The sequence below is a fragment of the Strongylocentrotus purpuratus genome, unplaced genomic scaffold, assembly GCF_000002235.5.
Source record: "Strongylocentrotus purpuratus isolate Spur 01 unplaced genomic scaffold, Spur_5.0 spur5_scaffold_6, whole genome shotgun sequence".
Taxonomy (NCBI): domain Eukaryota; kingdom Metazoa; phylum Echinodermata; class Echinoidea; order Camarodonta; family Strongylocentrotidae; genus Strongylocentrotus; species Strongylocentrotus purpuratus.
In genome coordinates, this window is record NW_022145612.1 from 59,924,325 (window position 1) to 59,947,146 (window position 22,822).

Sequence of the window (22,822 nt, forward strand, 5' to 3'; positions counted from 1 at the left end):
GTTTGGTATGAAACTGATGAAAATGGAACACATTCTATGCATCAGCATCATTGGCAGCATTTAAGAAGTATATTAACAATGTGTATGATGGTGCAGTTTATTGATGTAGCAGTTTATTGATGTAGCCTGAGGTGTCGTGGTCGAGTGGACACGTCGCTGGACTGTGAAATGCATGGTAAAATGAAAAAGAAAAGAGTTTAACCTACTTTTGACACTCTCCACCCAAGGGTAGTAAATGGGTATCTGAATGCTTGAGAATGCTAGAGCGCCTTATTATAGTAGCTTGGTGATTGCAGGACCCTCAGGGAGAATAGTATTAATACTGATGAGGCGACCCTGGGTAAACAAGAAATATTATCATCACGTTTATAATTAATGGAGAAAATGTTGTGTACAACAACATCACATCAAGAAGAGACCTATGTAAAGGATATTTCGCTGCAAGCAAATAAAGAATCCTATCATAGCAAAGGAATGTAATATAGAACGATTTCGCCCTAGATAAAGAAATATTAGCTTCTGTAATGGTAGAACGGGGATTCTATTACCAAACCCATTACTCGCTAAGAACAAACCAACTTAAATTTACCCCCCATGATCGAGGTAAAATCGGGCAGCTGTGTTTACGACTCGGTATGAAGTTAATTTTTCATGATTCTCATAGACGGTTACCAAAACAACGACCCCATGAGCGTTTTCCTATAAAACCATTGTGAACTACGGTCTTAAAATTCGTTTGCGCGCGCTGCGCTTTAGCCCCATCACCTCAATGCGGCCTCTCAACATGTTCCGGAGTTTTAAAAAAGTTCTTACCCTCTTTCCCAAACTTCGCTCACTCTCTGGTGACTTCTCAGCGCGCTTACCGTCTGCTTCAACACGCAATAAAGACAGGACGAATATTCAGGGTTGTTCGAATACAAGTTTGATCATTGTAAATCGTGACTCAACGCATGACGCTCTCCTGATCGCACAAGTTTTGCCAATTAATTCACTTTTTAAGGATATCGGTCAGCTCTGATCGGAATTGGGCCAATTTGAAATTATTTCTGTGTTTCTGGTCTTGATGACATAAGATGTAGACTGCACACAAATTTGGACGTCTTGCATGATAGGAGGATTCTAGAAAGCCGGCTTATTTTGTAGCCCATACATTTGTGTTGCTGTTGACAATTTTTGTCTTCTTCTTCTACAAGTCAATCCCTCTCAGTGCATCGATTTTATCATGGTATTATATTTATATTAGCATTCAAATATGAAGAAGCTGCTCTGCGTACTTTCAAAACTGGAAATATTTTAAGCGAAAATAATTTGACAGATTTTGTTATTATTTATGATCATTAATCGAGGAGAAATTGTGATATTGATACTGCCGTCTGCTTAGTTCAAGGCGACTGGGTTGTCCTATACTATTTGGCGTAACAGAAGACTAGAGGACGTCTTTCCAGTAAAGCTACTGTAGCACAGCCATCTACGCTTCATACTTTCTTTTGGTAGGCCTGTGGGCTTTTCGTGACTGAATTTTAAACTTAAAAATTATGAAGGATTTAAGGACAGCACAAGTCTGCTTATTGCAGACAATATTTCTTGGACTCGTTTTGGCGGGAACTGCCCATTCACAAACCATTCCTGGGCTTGGAAGCTGGGGTAGGAGTCAGATCAATCTAGTCAATAATGGATATTCAGGGATCCTAGCAGCCATAGACCCAACCATACCGCCAAATGATGCACTTATTCAAACATTCAAGGTAAGATAACCAAAGGAGTTGTATTTCTTTTCTTTTTTACAACAACGACTTAATTTGTACCTATTCTTCTTTTAATAGACAAGTAAATAAAAGTTCATCATATTTGAGGTGTTCTTATGATTCCAAAGTTCTATACAACATTCAGTGGAACTTTTTGTGTACTTTATAATGACACGATCGTAAAGACTTTCAACAAATCAACTTGGGGAAAGTTTAATACGCTCTTGTGTATATAGAAATCATATTCTGATCATGTGGTGTGTTATTCTCAAGTTCGCACTAGAACACGTGTCGTGCAAGGCTATCGAAATAGGTAAATTACTTTTTGAAAGTCATTGCAATCGTGACGTAATGTGTGTGGCTTAGGGTATACCATGTTGCGTTACGATGGGAGGAGGGCATTTGACGCCCGCATCACGCAGCCCCATGCAGCCCCTATGCCCACACAGTACGAACTAGTAAGAGTTCCAGATGAATATGATAATCAGCATGATATGAGTTTATAATGAATATTCATAACGGGCAGAGGGAAATGGGGGGGGGGGGGGCAGTTTCGATTCACGAAATATCTAGGAGCCTAATTTTGTATTAATATGCAGTGTATGTTTCCTATCAATATGCCCCCCCCCCCAATTGTTTTGAACCCCTCCCAATTTTTCATAAACTTTAAATTTTCCGACAAGCCTAAAAATGACATGTAAATTACCAACAACATTTAGGATTCGCCAGCAGAAATGAGATGGGTACTACTAGGTCTATCCTGTCTGTGCTTGACAACAAATATTCTGCATTGTGCCCTCCCCCTCCCCTTTAAAGAATCGTGGATAAGCTCACCCCTGCCTCCCGTTACATAAAGTTGCCGAATGTCGAATATTTCTTGTTAGGCATTATACATTAGTCAAAAATTGACGAGGGGGGGGGGGGGGGGGGGGGGTTAAATCAGTAAGCCAGATTTGCGACCTTTCGGAACTCCCCTAAGTTAAATTGGAATGACAATAGCATTGGGTCCCCCATTTTAGCCCTACATTATAATTTTGTAATTCTGTTGTGACTCAACTACAGACACCGTTTTGCTTCGTGATTAATACTTTGTGCTTCTTTTGTTTTACTGAATTGCAAGAGGATAAGGATCATCCCATTGTTCTTGTAGGCATTAGTCATGCAGAGGGCACGGAGGGGGAATACCTGATACCTGATAGAATAAACAGAGGCATGAAGAGAAGAGAGAGTGAGAGAGAGAGAGAGAGAGAGGGGTACAGAGAGAGATAGGCAGAGAGTGACACAGAGAGAGAGAGAGAGAGAGAGAGAGAGAGAGAGAGAGAGAGAGAGAGAGAGAGAGAGAGAGAGGGGGCTAAGGAATAAGAGATACGTAAAAGACATAATAAATATTATGTGTGTGAAAGTAATAATACAAACTGAAATGGGATTGAATGTATGAGAAGGCCTTTGAACAAAGTGAATAAATAAAACCGGACAACGAAATTAAACAATACGAAATAAGATAAAGTGAAAATAAAAAATCAAAAAAATCGACAATTAGAACAAAATAGAATTGAGATACGACTACTCAAACCAAGTAGAAAGACATGGTATATACTGACGGTTATTGAAGTTAAAATAGAAGAGAGGGGAAAAAGAAAAGACTATAAATAAGATAGACAAACTCAAACCATACCATCACCATGACGACCTTTTAAGGACAAGAAATGGCTTTGAAAACTTGCCAAGTTAGAATGCTAAAAGCTGACTATAACTGTCCTCTTGTGTTAATCACCTTTTTCAAAACTTGTATTCTTTCCAATAAAGCTCATAATCGTCAGATTAAAGCTGCTCCTATATAGATGTTCTGTTAAAATCAGCGATTCATAATTAGCATTATGCACATCTAAAGCAAAACGTCCGGACTTGTCCAATCCCTTCAACATGTTGTAGGTTGAGATATTTAAAAATAGAGCCGAAAGAAAGATTGGCCCCTGTCAGAATTAAAAAAACGTTTTACAGAGTGTGCATGTAGTACCTGCATGTGATTGAATGGAATCTAAACTAAGAGAAACAATTAAGTACAATTTAGTGAAAATATACTTATGATTGAGAAAAAGTAAACAATAGAAGAGAGTTATATATTTCTGAAGGTCGTTAGAAATGCAAATATCCTGCACTATCAAATTTGTTATGGAATCTTAGAAAAGCAACTCGGTATTGTATCTCATCTGTGGACTGTATTCTATGATTTCAAATTGCAATTTGATGAAAACTTTTGTTCCTGCGTCTAGTTCATTTTGCAATTCAGAAATTTCTAAAAGGAGATGTTCTTTTAAGACATACTGTAGGCGACAAAGATAGGCGGTACAATAATGGAAGTCTTTTTTTCTTTCTTCCTGGGCTTATAATGGGGATGGTAACTTGTGGTTTCTCCATCATAACCATGAGCTGGATATGCAAGAGTGTGTTTAGGGGTTATACCATTTTGAAATGCCTATTTCATTCAATATAATGCTTCCATCTTTATCATATGGTATGTGTTTACAAGTTGTCTCCATCTTTTTCTTCTGTGCCTGAAAATGGGGGCGGATAGGGCCTTACGCTGGTTCCTGGATACGCCATAGATCATCCTCTTTACATATCCAACCCCTTCCTTTATGCATGCGTATATCAGGTGTAATTCGCTATATGAATACGAGATGGATTAAGAAGTAGAACAGGTAATCACCCTAGCTTTCACCACACGGGTAATTGGTTCGAACTTCGAAGACGCGGGAGAGGGGGGGGGGGGGGGGGGGGGGCTCTCATTGGGACTTCATGAACTAATTTTGTAATATCCGGCTCCGCGTCACTTCAGATCAAGTCTGACTATATAAGAAAGACGATTGAAAGGTTAGATCATTTAAGAAGAGAAGACGGAGCTAGAAATTAATAGACCTGTCAGTAACAGAACATAAAAAAGTAAGAAGTCGGACATGAATGATATAACACAGTAAATTTGGCCATGGCTTGTGTGAACAAAATGCCGAGGCCTATCAATAAAAGAAACAATGCCGTTAAAGAGATGACAAATACTGGTACTTAATATATAAAGGATGTAACCTAAGAGTGGAGTCGATACATGAGGTTATATATAATCATCAAATAGAATACAAACCAATAAAACTTGTTTGTGACGATTTCATGACTAATTTAATGGTTGATAAATTGATTAAGAGAGAAAAAGAGAGAGAGAGAGAGAGAGAGAGACATACAGACAGACAGACAGACTCAATACAACATTTTTTAAATCCGTTGACAACGTAATAGTTTCACAACTTTTCGCCCATAGGGTTTATATAGGTAATCAAACGGTTATTAAAAGAAAAAAGACCTATTATAATCGTATAATCGGCTATACGCAAATCATGAGTCATGATGGTCTATAAATACCTATCAAAACTAATCATCTTGAATTTGAAATAGAGTCATCAATTATTATTCCGCACTTATCCCACTTTTGATATGCTTAGTCGTATATAAATCGTGTTCTAAGTCAATTATTGCAACTGATAAAATTTAGTCTAGGTGTGCACTATAGGTGAGTTAGTAATCACTGTCTTTTAATTGAAATTTAATAATCACAGAGACTTTCCGTATAACTATGCTTATTCAAAATTTGATTTATTTATATGTCGACAGATGTCAACATTTCCCCAAATAAGCCCTCATCCCCTATAAGGGGGATTTTTTCATTTGCCAAAAACCAAAATCGAATGTGCCAACAAAATTATTGTAATGGATGAGGGTTGTCACACGCCCACATCTCCTTCTCCTAGTCTCGACCATATACGTTGATATTATTTTATTTTGTGGTACTTCTACATAATTAAGCTGTATTATAATTGTCAGCTTTGTATATTTGTGTTCATAGTCTTTCACATTATCTTCACTTCTCTTGGCTCGGTTTATCAGTATATCAATTATTCATATCATTTACTTTTCATTGTCTTGTATTCAAATCTCCGTCTTGTTTCTTTCTAGAATATATTTACCAGTGGTTCATCGTTTCTCTTCAATGCAACGAACGGACGAGCTTTCTTTCGAGATGTTGCCATCCTCATCCCAAAGAACTGGCCTCAACTACCCACCCACAAATTCGCCCCACACACAGCACAGCTCGGTACAGCCAATCTCTTGGTTAGGTAGGTGTCATTTATTTATGTATTGAATGAAATCTTAAAAGAGCATTAACGCATGATTCTTTTCATCAACATTCAAGAAAACTACATTTTAATCTGCAGCGATTTATAGTGTAAGGATTTATGTGTATTTTTATCAGTTCCCTCTTTCGGAAGTCTGTCTGAAACTTCTTAAAATGCCAATTTTGTCACCTTTGTTAGAATCCAGATTGTTATCTTGCAAGTTTGTCTATTTTAGGATAGAAATATAAGGATGTTGTAATAATCTCTGGCAAATCTCAGATCAAGGCGATAATTCGGGGGAAAAGCCACTCATCTGATAAAAAAATGGTATTGTGCTATTGTTTGATGCATGTTCGAGGATACTTTAAAGGCACAACCAAACATCATCTATTCTTTATTATACTTCCTTGTGTGTTATAAATGTCAAAATATCCACCCTAACTGTGTCAAGAGTAAAGATAACCAATAAATACAAACACCGGGTAACATATCTTCTTGTTACTTTTTTTGTAGGCCATGTTACATCCTTTACAAATTAGTCGAAAACAAACTAATAAAAAGAGGCTGATTTCTCAGCTGAAACACCAAACAAATATCTTTATTTATTCATTAAAACAAGATTTGATATGTACAATTCAACCATCATATATTTTATACAAGATGTTAGAAGCTTTAAACAATATATTTGGGTGATCTGAGAAGAATCAAACAAATGTGTTTATGTATTTTCCCTGAGTCTAGACTCTAGGGTGTGATTAATCGTTGTATAACCACCGAGATATTATGTTTATAACTTACTCATTCTTTAGCACGAATTCCCATTTTTAGAACCATTAGACTAGTCTCGATTTACTTTATGTAATACACAATCTGATCTGTTGGAGGATAGTCGTCTTTCACCTCCGATTATTACGATGAATTAACTTAATCCAAGATAATTTGGATATTTCCGTTTGCTGTGGTTGGTAAATCGGTCAATGAAAGACATATGCGTAAATAGTTGTAATAAGATAGATTAATCGTGCTTTAATCGACGTTCAAGCGTCTGCGCAAATGTTGGGTATACTATTTAATTCATCATTGATGAAACATTAAAACCATCTTTAAATTCAGATGCAAACTGTCAGGTGTCAGTACTAACGTATGATGTTTGCTTCTTCTTCGCTTTGTTCCTCCCGGCGACAAAGACGAAATCAATCTTTATAAAGTGAACATTATTTGTTGAAAGATGTACTAAAACAATCTTGAAATTTGAAATTGAAGAAGATAAGTATATTTAGAAATGATTATCAGAGGGAGAATAAGCATGTTTATATTTGTGATGGTGATAGATCGATATGAACGTTTGGTACTTTCATTTCATTTTAATTATTACATTACTCCATCATAAAAAGTAAAGATATTCAATTTATGATTATTTGTAACTTTAGTTAACTTATCACAGTCTGTGTAAAAATATTTTCATCAAGGCATTTAATTGTTACTTTAGTAAGCGCATGGAGATAGCAACATACAATGTGCTAGCATTATTATCTTTATCATTAAAAAGATAATAGAAACATAAAATAAGTAATGATTCGTGTTTGTGATAGTTACTTTCTTTTTCAAGAAACTGTAGCACACTCCTAATTATGAGACACCTGATTTGTGACTCACCTCGCTATTCAGGTCAAAGAAGGGTAATGAAGATGGATTTAACAGGTAGAATTTTCTTTCAAGAATGGGAAGTCGTTTTGTCCTTATTAATCCAACACTTAGACCATTAATTGATGATTAATAGGCCTAAACGCAAAATAGTTAGAAGTATTAGCTTCAAGAGGGGCGTGGTAGAAATAAAATCAGATACAGGTATGATTCAGTCTAAAACAACGTACTATAGTAATCCATGCATTTGAAATTCAAGGGAAATACAAATAAAGAATTGATATGTTTCATATGAATGTGTAAAAGAAGCTTTTTCTAAGCACCAAATCATAATCGTATTTGTTATGTTTGATACAGACTTATAGGACATAAAAAAGTGAGCGACCTTGATTTATAATAGATCAATATATCAATCGGCGAAAATGCATGATCCTTCGGAATCTTCTTGGAATCGTCATATTTCATATTTATGTCTATAAATTATGTACAGTTTGAAAGCTCCCTAGAGAGACGATGCATGCACTCTGTACGTGTATGAACCCGATAACTAGGGTAAAACGCTGAGAAAGGTTGTTTGGTATTTAAAGCAAAGTTTTTAGCAAACATCATTAAATGGATAATTTCATAATATGTTTATAAATAAAGTAAATAATGAATAAATACATTATTTAAAAAATAAAAAATAATAAATAAATGAATGAATAAATAAATATACATTTGAAGAAGGAAAAAGAAATGATACAAAATGAATCAAGCCATTTCTGGTCTCATTGATTTGAGATTCACAGCCGCCCTGTTCATCAATTTATGCCAATTATTGAAACTCACCTTGTAACGGAAGTTAAAAACTTCCGTCTTTGGATTTCTCATCATCAGATCAATCCATAAATCAACAAATTAACTTACTTAAAAAAAACTTGTTCGTTATTTTGATTTTATTGTCTTTTTGGTGTGATTTATTAAATACAGACCAACGGGGAGTAACCCGGATATACCTCCTCAGCCGTTCGTCCGTCAGCCTGGCCGGTGCGGCAATCCTGGAGAGTATATGCATCTCACAACCGATTTCTTTACGTCTGAAGACGCAACCCAGTGGGGAGATCCCGGTAAGTGAGTCATCCAGTGGCTTATCCATACCTTGGCCTTATGAGGGGCAGAATACTCCAACTTGTTGTGATCCATATACTTTTAGTAAGGGAGCCTTGGTGTGTTTTGCGTTATGGGGGGGGGGGGGCATCGCCCAAAATTATTTATTTGCGGAAGGCCTTTTGAAAACCTATTATGTCTACACTTCGTGCCATTTTTTGAAGAGATTCAGCAGGCCTCATATTGTTCATGATGATGAAGAAACCGCGAAACCACAACATCTCATTGAATATAATTTTCTGCCAATCAAAGAGAGTCCATTTCATGGCATTGTTCCTCCCACCCTGTTCACCTGTTCTTTATAACCATGATAAGGGTTATCAAGGGAGATGAGAGTTGGTCTAGCGGCACGTTCACTTGGTGTGCCCTATTTATTCGCCTACAAACTGACTCGGTTCGAAACTGAGTCACGTCTTTCGGATGGTGACGGGTAAGGTCTGTCCCAATATACGTTAACCATCATATCTGATTGATACACGTCTGTAAAAATGTTTTTGAACAAATAAACAAACACACACACATACGCACACTCAACCCACTCCCTCCCCATTTATGAATCTAAACTTATCTGAAACATGTTTATGCATGGACTATCACTCAATCCATCCCCTTTATCACTAAAGAAAAGGAAATGAACTCAAAGTTGCCTCCCCAAAATAGGTACGCAAGGCATAGCTCGTTCCCTACCTTTCCTCCTTCTTTATCAAAATGTTAACACCTGTGGGGCCAAACTCAGCGGAAACAGATACACAGGGCATTCCACTCTTTCCTCTTTTTTTGTTACCACGGTAACGGCAACGAACTCAAACCTACCGGAAACAGGTACATAGGGCCTGTTTCTCTCAAAGTAGAAGAAGACAGGTGAGGAAAGCCAGTGACGAATTGGATTATAATATATTTTGAGTGACTGTTGTGCATATCGTGACGTCATCATTGGTATGACCTATTAAATAGCATGTAGGTATATAGACCGTTACTCATCATAGAGATTCAAAGTAGCACTATGTTTAAAAAAAACAGTGTATGTGTGCTTTAAACTGTTCGTTTAAGGTTTGCAGCTTCTCATACACGATCTACCCGCGAAAACGTTAATTAAAAGGAATGAAACATTTTCCCTTTAATTTCCACCTGGCTCTCATGTAAAAGATTAAACTTCTGGTTTAATAGAAAGGTCGTCTAATCGAGCTAAATATGGACAAAGAAGATCAAATACATCATGTTCATGAAAAGCATGTACTCTCAAATTAGGGGTATAGAGAGAGGGTTATAGAGATCTACCTTCCAGGCTTCCACACCGTACATAAATAAACATAATGACGTAGAATTTGAAATAGGAAATGGCATATTTGTTATGACAAAGACATAAAAAGTTAGTTATTTTTCAAAATTCTTTGAATATACCCTTCATCACCATCGTTCCTAAACAAAATCACACGCCACAGTGGCGGTCCCGGTTGTGCGTCAGTGTTTCCCCAAACTTTCCGGGATTGCTAGAACTTTTAAGTAAGCTAGACCACACTTCGAAGATGATGACATTGTAGATATCTTAGTTGAAAAGTAATAATGCTCTCCTCAATCCCCAACTTGGTTATCTTTCTTTTTTAAGTAATGGGAACGGATGCTGCTTAGTTCGCACAGATACGTTTTACCCAAGAAGGTGAGGGCTGTCGAATTTTCAATGAAAAACTTTTCTTTTTCTCTCCCCTGCCCCTCCTAAAAGAATATCTGCTTACACAATGATGTGAACCAGCATTGATTTTGTTTTTGCAAAGACTATATGTTATCATGAAAGATATCCATAAACCCTGGTGCATATCACCAGTTCCATCATCACGAAAATTTATCTAATAATTTGTCACACCGATACGGATGAATTATTGATATGAAGCGATGAATATAAATTCATGAGTCAATGTTTCCTTATGAATATAGGTAGCCTAATATTCGTAAGACGGAAAATTATATATTTAAGTATTAAACCTTAGCTTGCAGCTATAAAAGAAAAGGGCGTAGAAAATAGAAAATATCACAAAGATGACAAAATAACCTCTAATATGAGATAGAAATCAAACTAAATAGAGTAAATAACAGAAAGTGCAACGAATATAATTATCATATGCATTTTGATTGTACGGGGAAACTGCCTAATATTAGAGTAGTTATAGTATCATTGTTCATAACGATCAATGAACGTAGTCACCCTATGAGTCTAATGTCTTATGACGTAAACATGATGTCGGCGAAAAGTAGAGTCAAGTTTCATAGTTGCCATGACGACACGACCGTGTGGTCATGAACTTTCTTTTACTGATGTGCTATGATCGGGGGGCAAAGTGTCATCGGTAAATGTTCTGCTGAGAGAGTGATGTCTGCTGTTTCTGTGACGTATAGTGTTTGTCATGATATTTCAAAGAAATCTAGCTTTAGTTATTCCCTTTTCTACCCCGGCATTATACATGAGGATCATGAATGCCGTCGTCTAATATTGTCTTTTTGTTGGGTTTTCATACCCCAAAGTTGACATGAATAATAACAAAAACAGAGCATGATTATGTTTTAAAGCTTGAATTTCTTTTACTTCAAAGAAATAAGATTTAGTGAGAAAAAAAATCACTAAGGGTTCGATGTAAAGATGAATCTCGTTGTTGCAATTGATGTCTTGACTTATATACTTAGTCCTAATAACGTATTCATCACTTTAATGGACCGGTTATTTTCAAACGATATCTATACATTAACAATATGTCAGTTACTATCCTGTTTACCTGTTATATTTATGCTCGTTAAACACGAGCCCGGGGTCGTTTTTGTTGTCTGCGTCGGTAACTTCAGCGGTTTGTGCCGAAGTGTAATAAATGATCTGACTATAACATGCATAATGATGAAATATTTCTTCTTTGATTTGTCCTCATTTGTAACCTTTCCTGTCTCCAGCGAAAGTGATTGTTCACGAGTGGGGTCATCTCAGATGGGGACTCTTTGACGAGTATCCCTCTCTTCCCACCGACCCTAACTTCTACATCAACAGCCTCGGCCGACTGCAAGGCAACAAGTGTTCAGAGTCCATCGTCGGAGTAGCCGTGCCTCCAACATCTTCCGATTCTGCTACGCGTGGCGACCTGCAGAGGCGTGGACAATCATGGATCTCATGCCAAGTACCTGAAGGGGAACTCCCGCCTCACCAGTGCCGCTTCCGGCCCAGCAACATTGAAAGACAGACTGCTACCGGGTCGATTATGTACAGCACCCACATCCCATCTGTAAGTACATGTATATTCACCCTTTTTCCATAACTGTCATCATAGTCACGAGTATAATATCTTGTCCTATGTTTAAATAAGATTGATGATGATTTTATTCAGATAATATGATCAAGGAGTTATGAACTTCTTTCATGAAAATGGCATATTACGCCATCTTTCCAATTGAAATCCAAAAGCCAGGTAGAGATAGGATACACAATTTCTCAAGATGCTGTTCATTTTATACAGATTTCGTTGTATCTATTTCTAGTTCTCACCAGAACACACAATCTCATTCGTTCGTAATTCTTGATGAACACATTTATTTCCTTCAAATGTGAAAAAGCATGTAATCCATTGCTGAAATTAGAAACTACATGTAGACATGAAGGATATGACCTCCGAAGGCATATATGACATTGGAGGCACACATGCACTGATCCCTTGAAGAAATCTCTCTGGTAGAGATCGGTACATGGAGGGATCAAGACATTATTTTTAGACCGTCTCCAAAAAGTGCAGTCGACGACCCTTTATACGTTCAGCAGGTATTCAATCACACCTGACATTCGAGAAGATCGTGATCATGACGGAAATCCTCTGCTGATACCTGAAGGTCAAGATTCATAAAATATGTAGGGCTTGGAACTCTGAAAGGATGAAGTTACCAGAGGCTGAGGAGCAAACAATGTTCGCCTTGGGGTGACGTTATGTTCATGCTGCCAACGCGCCGGGTTTTGCATAACTACCAAAGGAGAATATGGCGAATAAGAAGCAAACGAGTGAGGACTCTGTATGAACGTTGGCAATGGCATATAGCTGCCATCAATAACACATGACAAAGTTCACGGCACATTAAGTACTTGATGCCGCCGGTGAAAATATTTTCTCGGCTTTAGGTAGATTTGGTCCCGTTACCGCCCATCGGTTCATATTATCGTCTCTCATGATATGCCCTGCGAAAATACAAACATTTATCCTAAATGGAGTCTTATTTCCGAAGTGATGTCGATAACATGCATGTCTCAGGTACACGTAGCTTGTTTAATATTTTGTATGTTTTTAAGACACATCGCACACAAAACGCAGTATCATTGAAAATATGTAAATATCTCCGAGTGAAGTATGTAGGAAAACTGATGTCGTTCGGTATTGGAAGCCTATAGATCTGTGAAAAGGACCAGTCGGCTGCAAGTCGGGGACAGTCCTGGGATCGTTCTAATGTCCGATTACGATTTGTAGCCAAGCTGTTCTTTTCTCTGACTGGGAGGCTTCCAATACCTGTAATTTAGATTCTATCATTCATTATAATCATTCGAAAGCAAAGACTTTCACAAACTAAAATTATTATTACTACTATTTCTTCAAAATTAGATGGTAGTCAGATCGTCAGTAGGTGTGCTATACACAAATCTAACTCTTCTCACTTTCCTTGAAACAGATCAGGAGCTTTTGTCACAGTGATCCGAACGGTGACCCATCATCCCTCCACTCCTCCGAGGCTCCGACGGAACAGAACAGACAATGCGAAGGTCGAAGTGCGTGGGACATCATGCTGAAGTCACCTGATTTCCTAGGTGGCGCCAACCCTCCGTCCGCCGACATCGTCGACACGACGCCGACATTCACGCTGATTCGTCAGAAGCTGAGGACGGTCATCGTCATTGACCAATCGGCAACCATGGGTGTAAGTCGTAGCCTATTCTTCTTCTTGGTCAATGTCGTCTGCACACGAGACGCTAATTCCCTTGCGTCAGTTATTGACATATTATGACCGATGGCAGTTTGTGGCGGCTTCAGGCGCGTACGCAAATTATGCACAGTAGAGATTCATCAGACGCAGTATCTTTGCGCAGACATGATGGCCCGAATTCACAAAGCAAGGTTTGAGCTCAGACCAAGGTTTGAGCTCAAACCTCCTTTTGTTTCGCCAAACCTCCTTTTGTTCTTTACAAACCAGGTTTGTAAAAAAACGCGTAAAACGCGTCATATGACGTACGAAAACCAAGGTTTGTCGACAAACCTCCTTTGTGAATTCGGGCCATTGAGAGTATAGAGATTTCTTGGACTCTCTGGGGTGTATTTTACTCATACCATTAAATCCGACCCTGGGTCTGAGGTCACGTTAACCAAATGAAAACTTCGACCCCCAGACTAATAACTTCCTTTGTTTAACCCAATTTTTAACAAAAACTAGTCAGGTTTTAATTTTTGTAGAATACTGGCCTTTGGGTGCAGCCGGTCGTATTTGCTCGCGAAGCTAGTGGTTCATACCATTCTTTGAAGTAGAGTTATGACGCTTATTATGCTCCTGTACAAGCGGTATTGATCGTAACCCACATTATGTCCCAGTTTCTCGTATTCGACGAAACTTAATAATGTGAAACTGATTTGATGCTATCAATGGAGAGATATACTTTTAGAGACTAAGTTTTATTGCATAGTCAATCCTCAAAATTACAAATGAAATGAAAGATATAATTGTGAATAAATCTTTATAACGAATAAAATGAAGTATTACCTGTGACAACAAGACTGAGTTAACATTGAAAGGCATATCTAATTTTTTTATTGTAATATCTCTTGTTTTCGCAGTCCTTTAAAATTTATTAGATCCACCCAAATGTTTCATTTCATTTAATTTTGCAATCTCTGTATTCTGTCCTTCACCTTTCACTGTCCCCTCTCACTGTCTCTGATGTAACTCTTTGTCACCCTATGATTTATCACCATTTTCTCTATGTCTCTACATGCATTCACATCTGTCTCCCTCTCCTTTCCTGCCTCTGAAACGTGCACATTGTCAATCTTATCAACCTCTCTCTTTCTTTGGCACCTGGATGAAACAGGATGACGAGGTATGGCAGGATGTTGTTCGAATGACTCAACGCTTCATCAGCGAGTCTCCGGAGGACAGTCAGGTTGGCATTGCCTCCTATTCCAACGCCGGCCGCAAGCCCGTCATCAGGTCCTATCTCCAAGACATGACACCCGAGGGAAAGGCAAACCTCATGTCGGTCGTCTCCAGGCTTCAGTCACCTCAAACCAGCTCCCAGACCAACCCCTTGCTGGCTCTCCGTCATGCCTACTATAAAGTGAGTGCCCCATCATCCTAAGACCTGATACAAATTATATCAAATTACGGTTCTACGACATGCTTCCGGCAATATTATTGTTCCCCGGTGTTTACTCCATCTTCAACCGTAGACCTTAACCCTACGTTTCGACAGATAAAGGTCTCGAGAACTATTGTTAGATCAAGACAATAGTGTGGGGTCCCCCAAGTAACCTGCACTCAGGGGCACAGATCAGGACGGGGGCAGGGTTTTGAGCGGTTGCCCCAGATAATTCTGTGTTTAACTACATGTAGGTACCGTATGTATCTCAAATGTGATTCATTTTTATATCCCTCCCCCCTCCAATCGCATGATAGGTTGTGCTTATGAGCATTTATGCTTAGATATGAATGAAGTTAGATTCTACTAAATTTTTAAAAATGCCTTCAGTGTCCTATAAATTGAACTGCATATTTTATTTGTCCAAGCCTTTCCATTGTAGAATGGAAGTCATAAAAGTAGATGCATACGGCATGATATATAGGGTTCCTACATGTAGAACAATAGCCCTAGAATTAAAACCTTCTGTGTTTTTTCCCACTCCTTACGGGATAGATATTGTGGCACTCAGAATTAGTACGGCGGTCACAGTGGACAAAATCATATGGAAAAAAGATCATTCAGTCGCGACCCACTCTTTGTTCTTTCTTCTTACATTTACAATCAAGGTTAATTCCAAATTTGAAGAGAAAACATTCCCAGTCTTTTTCTTAGATCATCCTGTTCATAATATTGTTGCATAATGTATGGAAATGTTGCCAAGCAAGGGACACTGTTTGTCTCCCTTAACCCGTCTGTATAACAAAACCGTACAACGATATATCATACATCATGCCCTCCTTTCAAGGTACTACTCAATAACACTGGGGAATCAGAAATGGGAATCGGATCAAACATCCTTCTCTTCAGTGGTTGGCAAGGCAGTTCCACGAGCATCACCAGAGAAATCAACAGCTTTCGCGGACAGGGGGTCGAAGTCCAAGCATCTGAGTATGGACCACCGTCATCCGGTCGACAAAGTGTCAACATCCCGGGTGTTCTGGAGCCGAGTCGGATATACGGATACATGCCTGGCTCGAATCCGGTCGAACCACCCGCAAACCCGGTTGAACCACCTGAGCCGGTTTTCCGCGATCTCTCCAACGATCCTAGGCTGATTCAGGTAAGTTTCACCAGAAAGAAAGCTGTAGATAGAAATACCCTAGTCTCACTGACGAGACTGACACCGGACCGACACTATAGGCCCGATCAACAAAAATAAGATAAGCCGAGTGACCTAGAGTCGGTCGTTTGGTTGAATGTATATTCCTGGCTTTCGTGAATGTTCAACCAACACCTAATGTAACGTTTGCTAGACATATTTTGTTGGACTGTGGTAAAACACACCCCTGAATCTGATCCATAAACATTAAACGAACGTCCAGCTTATCGTATGCTGGACGTTTGTTAAATGTATCCTTGGTATCATCCGCGAACGTTCAACTAACGTTAGAATACTTTGTTAGATAAACGTGAATTGCTTGCTGATATCGTCGCTAACCTCATCTTTATATCATCGTCTCCAGATTGTTCGTCGAGACTTTGAAAACGTCATGCCCCATCGCAACCTCACAACGCCAGTCTACATCGATGGAACAGTCGGTCGGTTAACCACATTCCGTGTACAATGGGACCAGAACCCGGTCACGGTGGAGCTTCGCAACCCAAGCGGCCATGTCTACACACTCAGGTCGACGACTGTGGCCGTTGTCGACACGTCCAGGCAGAAGGCCGACTTCAGGCTTCCTGGTTTGATTCAGGTACGTCTCGAGGAAATCAGTTCATTATTTAGATAAACTGTTTAAATCAAAGAAAAGGATTATCACTTAGACGAATTCGGGGGAAAATGATTTAGTTCTAATATCGTTTTTATATATATTAAGCGGTTAATCCAAATGGCATGAGTCGGAATTGGATATCCATTGTGAGAATATAATGAGCTTTAATACATCCATATAGTAAATTTAAAGACCATCTATCCATTCAATTAGCATTCAAGTCTTAGTCAACCTCGTTCATCCTCAGACCAGACGCATCAAAGGACATGAAATTAATCCGTTAAGGCTCGTCCAGATATGACGCTGTAAAATTGCGGCGTTTGAATAAATATTGTAATGATGGCCTAATTTGTAAAACGTTTATCTGTATCTTAAAGATAAACTCCAGTTCTGGTAAAAAAAAAGAAGAAAATTAATTCTCACAGAATCAAACGAAACTTACACTGAATGTTCAAGATTACAAATAAATGACATGTGCCAAACAATTTTGGAAGAAAATGTATACTGGCTGAGTAATGAGCATAGAAAGACAAGGAAATCAAGGTAGTACTAGCCCCGACACCATGTGTGTTGTCCCATATATAGCTTTCTGTGTACAGTGCTTGTTACTTTACCAACACTCGGCCAAATTTATTATGATTTTGATGACTCCAGAACCTTGCAGTGCACACCAATACTTGCATGCTACATGATCAACTGTTTCTGATCCTTTCCACACCTTTTGAATCGCATGAATCGCATGACTAGAACTGGAGTTTATCTTTGACATAGAGCTCATTGAAAACGCGCAAGTCCTTTATGCTCGCAGTTGCCGTTTATTTAATCGTACAAAATATTTGAACAATCCTTTAATCGACTGGACATTAAGAATAACCTATACACTAACCAGTGAACTAGTCAGTAATTCTATCTTTTAATGAATGCTTGTTTTTCGTTCGTCTCTTTCCATCTTAGAAAGGAATCTGGTACGTAAGTATCAAGAACATGGAAATGGAATACCAATCGGTCGAACTGGACGTCTACTCGGCCGCTGCCGATCCTACCCAACTCCCTATCCGAGCTAGGCCCCTCGTCATGCAGCAAGAGATCGACATCAATATCGAACCCGTGCTAGTCCTCCACGGCGAGGTCAAGCAAGGGGAGATGCCCGTGGTCGGAGCAACCGTCATCGTCTCCGTCGATCGTCCAAATTCATATCCGATCCGGGTCACACTGAGGGATAGTGGAATCGGTAAGTTGTACAACTTGATGTACAGTACGTTTTGCAAAAAGTCCGTCTACAGTCTTCATTTTGCAGAGATTCCGGACCGATATTTAAATTCAATACTTAATACCAATAACAATGATGGTGTCTTCTTGTATAGTTCCTTGACCACCAAATCGTGACGGGTATCCATTTACACCTTGATGGAGGTTGGCAAACACGGGTTAATGTTTTTGTCACAGGACGTTGGTGCCGGGCTGCGATCCGAACCCTCAACCCTTTAATTGAAAGTCAAGTGATTGAACCACTATATCACGGAACCTCACCTTAAGTCAGATACATAAGTATCGTACTTAGTGGTGGGAATCGACAACATAACAATTTGTCTTCACTTATGGTGTGTTCACAGGTGCCGATGTGAGAAAGAATGATGGCATCTATTCGGCTTACTTTACCGATTTCACGGAGGAAGGCAACTATCAGCTGGACATGAGCGCCGTTGGGGACAACACGGCCTCTAAGCAGAGACAACCCTGGATGTCCAGTGGAGTTCAGCCTGCTGATTGGGGTCAGTCATACACAATTTATTATTATCCTATTCAGACTTCTTATTTCTTATTGCCTGTAAAAAGAGTCAGGGTCGTCACGAAACATCACAGCTAAATGTGAATCACATCGACAAACTATGACCGTTATTGGCACTCTCGCGCAAAATTATATCATCCTTTACGACAACTTTCAGATCACTATTCTTTCCCAATTTAATGGTAATTATGGTGATATTAAATGCATGGTAATAAACAAGACATACTGAGGATATAATTTCCGTTCAGAATTGAAATTTTCACGTTTATCATGCATGCGAATGATGACGAACTCGTAGAACAAGTCGTCAATGATTGAATAGAAGATGGCATCTGAATCAAGGCTTGACGAAAAACCGCAAATATTTGTCTTATGAATTAAAATCACTTTTATCAAAAGAGGATATGAAGATTGTTTAATTACATTTTGAAAGAACAATGAATCTTTGAGATTATATTTTCCTCGATAACATGCACCGTACTCATTTTGAAAATGAGTTTCATGACAACATTAGATTGTAAGACTTCGTCACCCTGAAGATATTACTTTCTTTTCTTATAGATGCCGTAGAGCAGCCGCCAGCCATCGTAACCATCGACCCGTTCATGAGAGCTCCTCCCGAGGCGCATGTCGAGGTGACAGGTGATGTGGCATCGTTGATGAGAGTAGATAACTTTCCACCAGCCCGTATCAGTGATCTTGAGGTATTAGGGTTTGATACCGACGCAGGCACGGCGAGGCTCCGGTGGACAGCCATGGGAGATAACTATGAAACAGGAATGGGTAAGTAAAAGTTCATCTGAATATTGTGTGATAATTATCTTCAAGTATTAGGCCTACTTTGTGTCTTTCCGGACTCGGTGAAAGATCGAGGCCGGGTTATAGCCGTGTTATCCCCCAGTAAATACTGTAAAGCCGGCCGATTCTTGGTCATTCGTGGTAACGTCCGTTTTTTGTTTGGTCATTAATTTTGTCGGTCTGGCGCCGGTCTTGTCTTAGTGACCGCGGTATGAGCCAATGAAGATATCTAATACTTTTACGAATTTTCGGCATTTCGGAGTACATCTCTCAACACCCCTCCTCTTCAAAGTTGTTCGATATAGATGTGTGAAATAGTGACTAGAGATATTATAAAGAATTTCAAGGGATTCAATTACACAAAACAAGACATTTCTTACTATTTAGAGGTCCGATATGTAGCTAACACTTCAACTCTTGAAACCCAGTCGCCTATTTTCAAATAATTCGCAGTTAAAATGGATAGGGGATACTTATATGAATATAAACAATCGACAGTTAAGTCCACTTAATTCTCCTAGTCGGCGTAATAGTGAAATCGGCTTCAAATCGTAGACGATCGCACAACTGAGTTGACATCACTACGATTCTGAGCCCATATGAATTTTGCTCCTTTAAGGAAATTTGCTGTCCCCGACACTGTTATTTATTATTCATATAGATATTTAGGATCTCGATCATTAATATTTTACATGATTGAATGTTCAAGTCGAATGCTACTGCAAATTCTTCCAAGATCGGATTCTATAGTGAGGTGGTATAGTGTGCGATAGGCTTAAGATTTCGGAATATGTGAATGTTCAAAGGCATATGCTTAACGATCTAAGAATGACAAGGTAATTTCGAATCTATACAAATCATGTTCCTTTCCTGTTTTCCAGCTTCCCAATACGAGATCCGATACAGCGACAATGCCAACTTGTTAGCTAGTTCCTACTACTCCGGTACCGTCCTCCCACAAGCCCTCGTTCTAGATGGCAACCTAATGGTCGCCAAGCTGAGTTTCCAAACTGAGATTATGACTGTCCGTCTTCCTCCAAACGCCTGCAATCCAGTCTGCGGAATCCGTCTCCTGGCCCTGGATGATGTCGGCAACCGGGGCAAACCATCAAACATGGTGACGGTAGTCATATCTGCAGGGCCGCCGACCACTGGGCAGACGGTCACAACGTTCTATGATGTCACGGTCGGAACGGGTGTCGATGGTGGTTTTGGGGGTGGTAGAGGTGGTGGTGGAGGTGGTAGAGGTGGTGGTGGAGGTAACGGTGCTGGTGGTGGTGGTGGTGGTGGTGGTGGTGGAGCACGGCCCGCTGACCCTCGTATGCCGACGACATCGGGACCTTTTGCCTTCACGCCAGGAATCATGGACCCAAGTCAACCTGGTTTATTCCCCACGTCCGGAACCGGCGGCGGTAGTGACGCAAACACGACGAAAGTACCCGGGGCTCCACCACGGGGGCTCAAGCCCCAAAGAAAGAGAAAATCCACGATCATCGCTGCTATCGCAGTGGTTGTCGTTCTTCTATTCATTACTGCTATTGTGATATACTCGGTTATCAGGCACAGAGTTCTTACAAAGCGAAATCGAAATCGAGATCAGTGGGCGAATCCAATGGACGCCGAGGCTGACCCGGAGACAGACAAGCCCAGAAAGAAACGATCCAAAGGAAAAGTGAACGATGCATTAGTACTTGAAGACATGTAACATCTAGCTGCCTTTATGATGAACGATTTGAAAAGACAATTGTTGTTCAGATAATATATTACAAGTATATAATTGTTATATTCTGTCCAAAAGGATTTAACCGAAGCAGTGGAAGAAAATGCATCACTATCATAGTTAAACTCCGTCTGCAAAGAAAATAATGCATAGGGATAACAATGACACTGGATACTTGTATGGTGCTCATATCCAGCACGCAAGCTCAAGGGAGTCCAATATTACCCCGGCTTTAGCTACGCAACCAATTCTGGTGTTCACAGCATTTAGATAATTCGTTCCTATATGTACCCATTATACCTGACTAAAGTGTATGGGTTAAGAGTGGCATATTACATAATGATGTCTCAAAACGTTATCTTTGTTACGGTTGTACTTCTCTGATTATTGAGCCCCTTTAATTACTCCTCAAGGATTGCAATCAATTGGTAAAGAGTAGTCATTGTACCAGCTATCCAAAACTCACTTAGAGTTTGGGGAAGTGGTAACACGAGAAATTTGTTACCGAACACGATATAGTTTTGATTGTTTTAATTTTTAAAAAGCAACACTGTTCTTAGATTTTGTGCAGGAGCGGATTCAGGCTCGTGCTTCAGCAACCCATATATGTGTCTGTGCCCCTCCCCACACACACCTTATGCGGAGGGGGGGGGGTTCCGCCTGTGGATTGGATACGCTACTGTATATTTGTTTTTATTTTTTTATTTTTATTTATTTCTGATCTTTTGACAGGGTAGCCCATTCACCAGCAAGTAGTGGTCTTCCATGGGGCCCTGAATGAACATATTTACATCGTTTATAACATTTATACAGAACAGTTACAAAAATAATACTCGTTTGCAAAATAAACATATATCATAAACCAGTAAACAGTAATGTCAATAGGAAAATATTAATTAAGTCGCAAATATGTGAATAAGTCATGTAAATATTACAGAACATGCACGTAGTGTATATACGGCTGAGCCATTCACAAATTACAACTTTGTTTAAACAATCTCTTAAATGAATTGACAGAGGAAGCCGTTCTCAATGAATTATCTAGCTTATTCCATTCAAATATGGAAGAAACAATTGGGCTACACTTATAACAATCAGTGTGAAATCTAGGCACACGTAAACATCCACTGTCTATTTGCCTTGTATGATGCTCATGTACATCATTAGGATTGATTAAGCTTACCTGAAATCTCAATTTATTGAGCATTCCTGTAAGAAACAATGGTAACTTGGTAAAGGACATGCTATCGTTACTTCTTCGTATAATCCTAACTTTTTATGTAAACGTCTGTATTATCTTCTCAGATATAAACCTTGTTAGTTCAAGAATTTACTCTTGACCCTTTTTTCACTAGGCTTAATTATAGTTCCATTTGGTCTATATAATCAATAATAGTATACAACTAGTTTGATCTGTTAATATTTTAAGACGTGTATGTAATAACATGGTTCATTACAAACAAAGAGTTTCACTTGAATGAATAAATAAATGAATAAATGAATGTAACGATTTTTATGCTTTCATTGAATTATTAAAATCTATAAAATATATTTTTATGTAATTTTCATGAAAAAAAAAATGCTATTTTGTGTGCTTGTTGTGTGAAAAGCGTGTTTGTTCACGATTCTGTGTAACATA

General features: G+C 39.0%; 1 protein-coding gene across 1 annotated transcript; it reads left to right on the forward strand.

Moving 5' to 3' along the window:
• Window positions 1-870: 870 nt before the first annotated feature.
• Window positions 871-21,854, forward strand: LOC586179 (calcium-activated chloride channel regulator 1). The gene is made up of 12 exons (XM_785970.4): window positions 871-1,745; window positions 5,751-5,911; window positions 8,525-8,661; window positions 11,636-11,961; window positions 13,385-13,630; window positions 14,793-15,038; window positions 15,907-16,221; window positions 16,625-16,858; window positions 17,831-18,107; window positions 18,490-18,648; window positions 19,227-19,448; window positions 20,345-21,854. The coding sequence occupies exons 1-12, from the start codon at window positions 1,536-1,538 to the stop codon at window positions 21,166-21,168; spliced, it is 3,357 nt and encodes a 1,118-aa protein (XP_791063.2). The 5' UTR covers window positions 871-1,535; the 3' UTR covers window positions 21,169-21,854.
• Window positions 21,855-22,822: the final 968 nt, after the last annotated feature.

Coding starts and splice junctions, on each gene's coding strand:
- LOC586179 (XM_785970.4), top strand. CDS start 1,536: ATGAAGGATTTAAGGACAGCACAAGTCTGCTTATTGCAGACAATATTT. Junction 11,962..13,384: donor ACAGCACCCACATCCCATCT/GTAAGTACATGT, acceptor TCCTTGAAACAG/ATCAGGAGCTTTTGTCACAG. Junction 19,449..20,344: donor TAACTATGAAACAGGAATGG/GTAAGTAAAAGT, acceptor CCTGTTTTCCAG/CTTCCCAATACGAGATCCGA.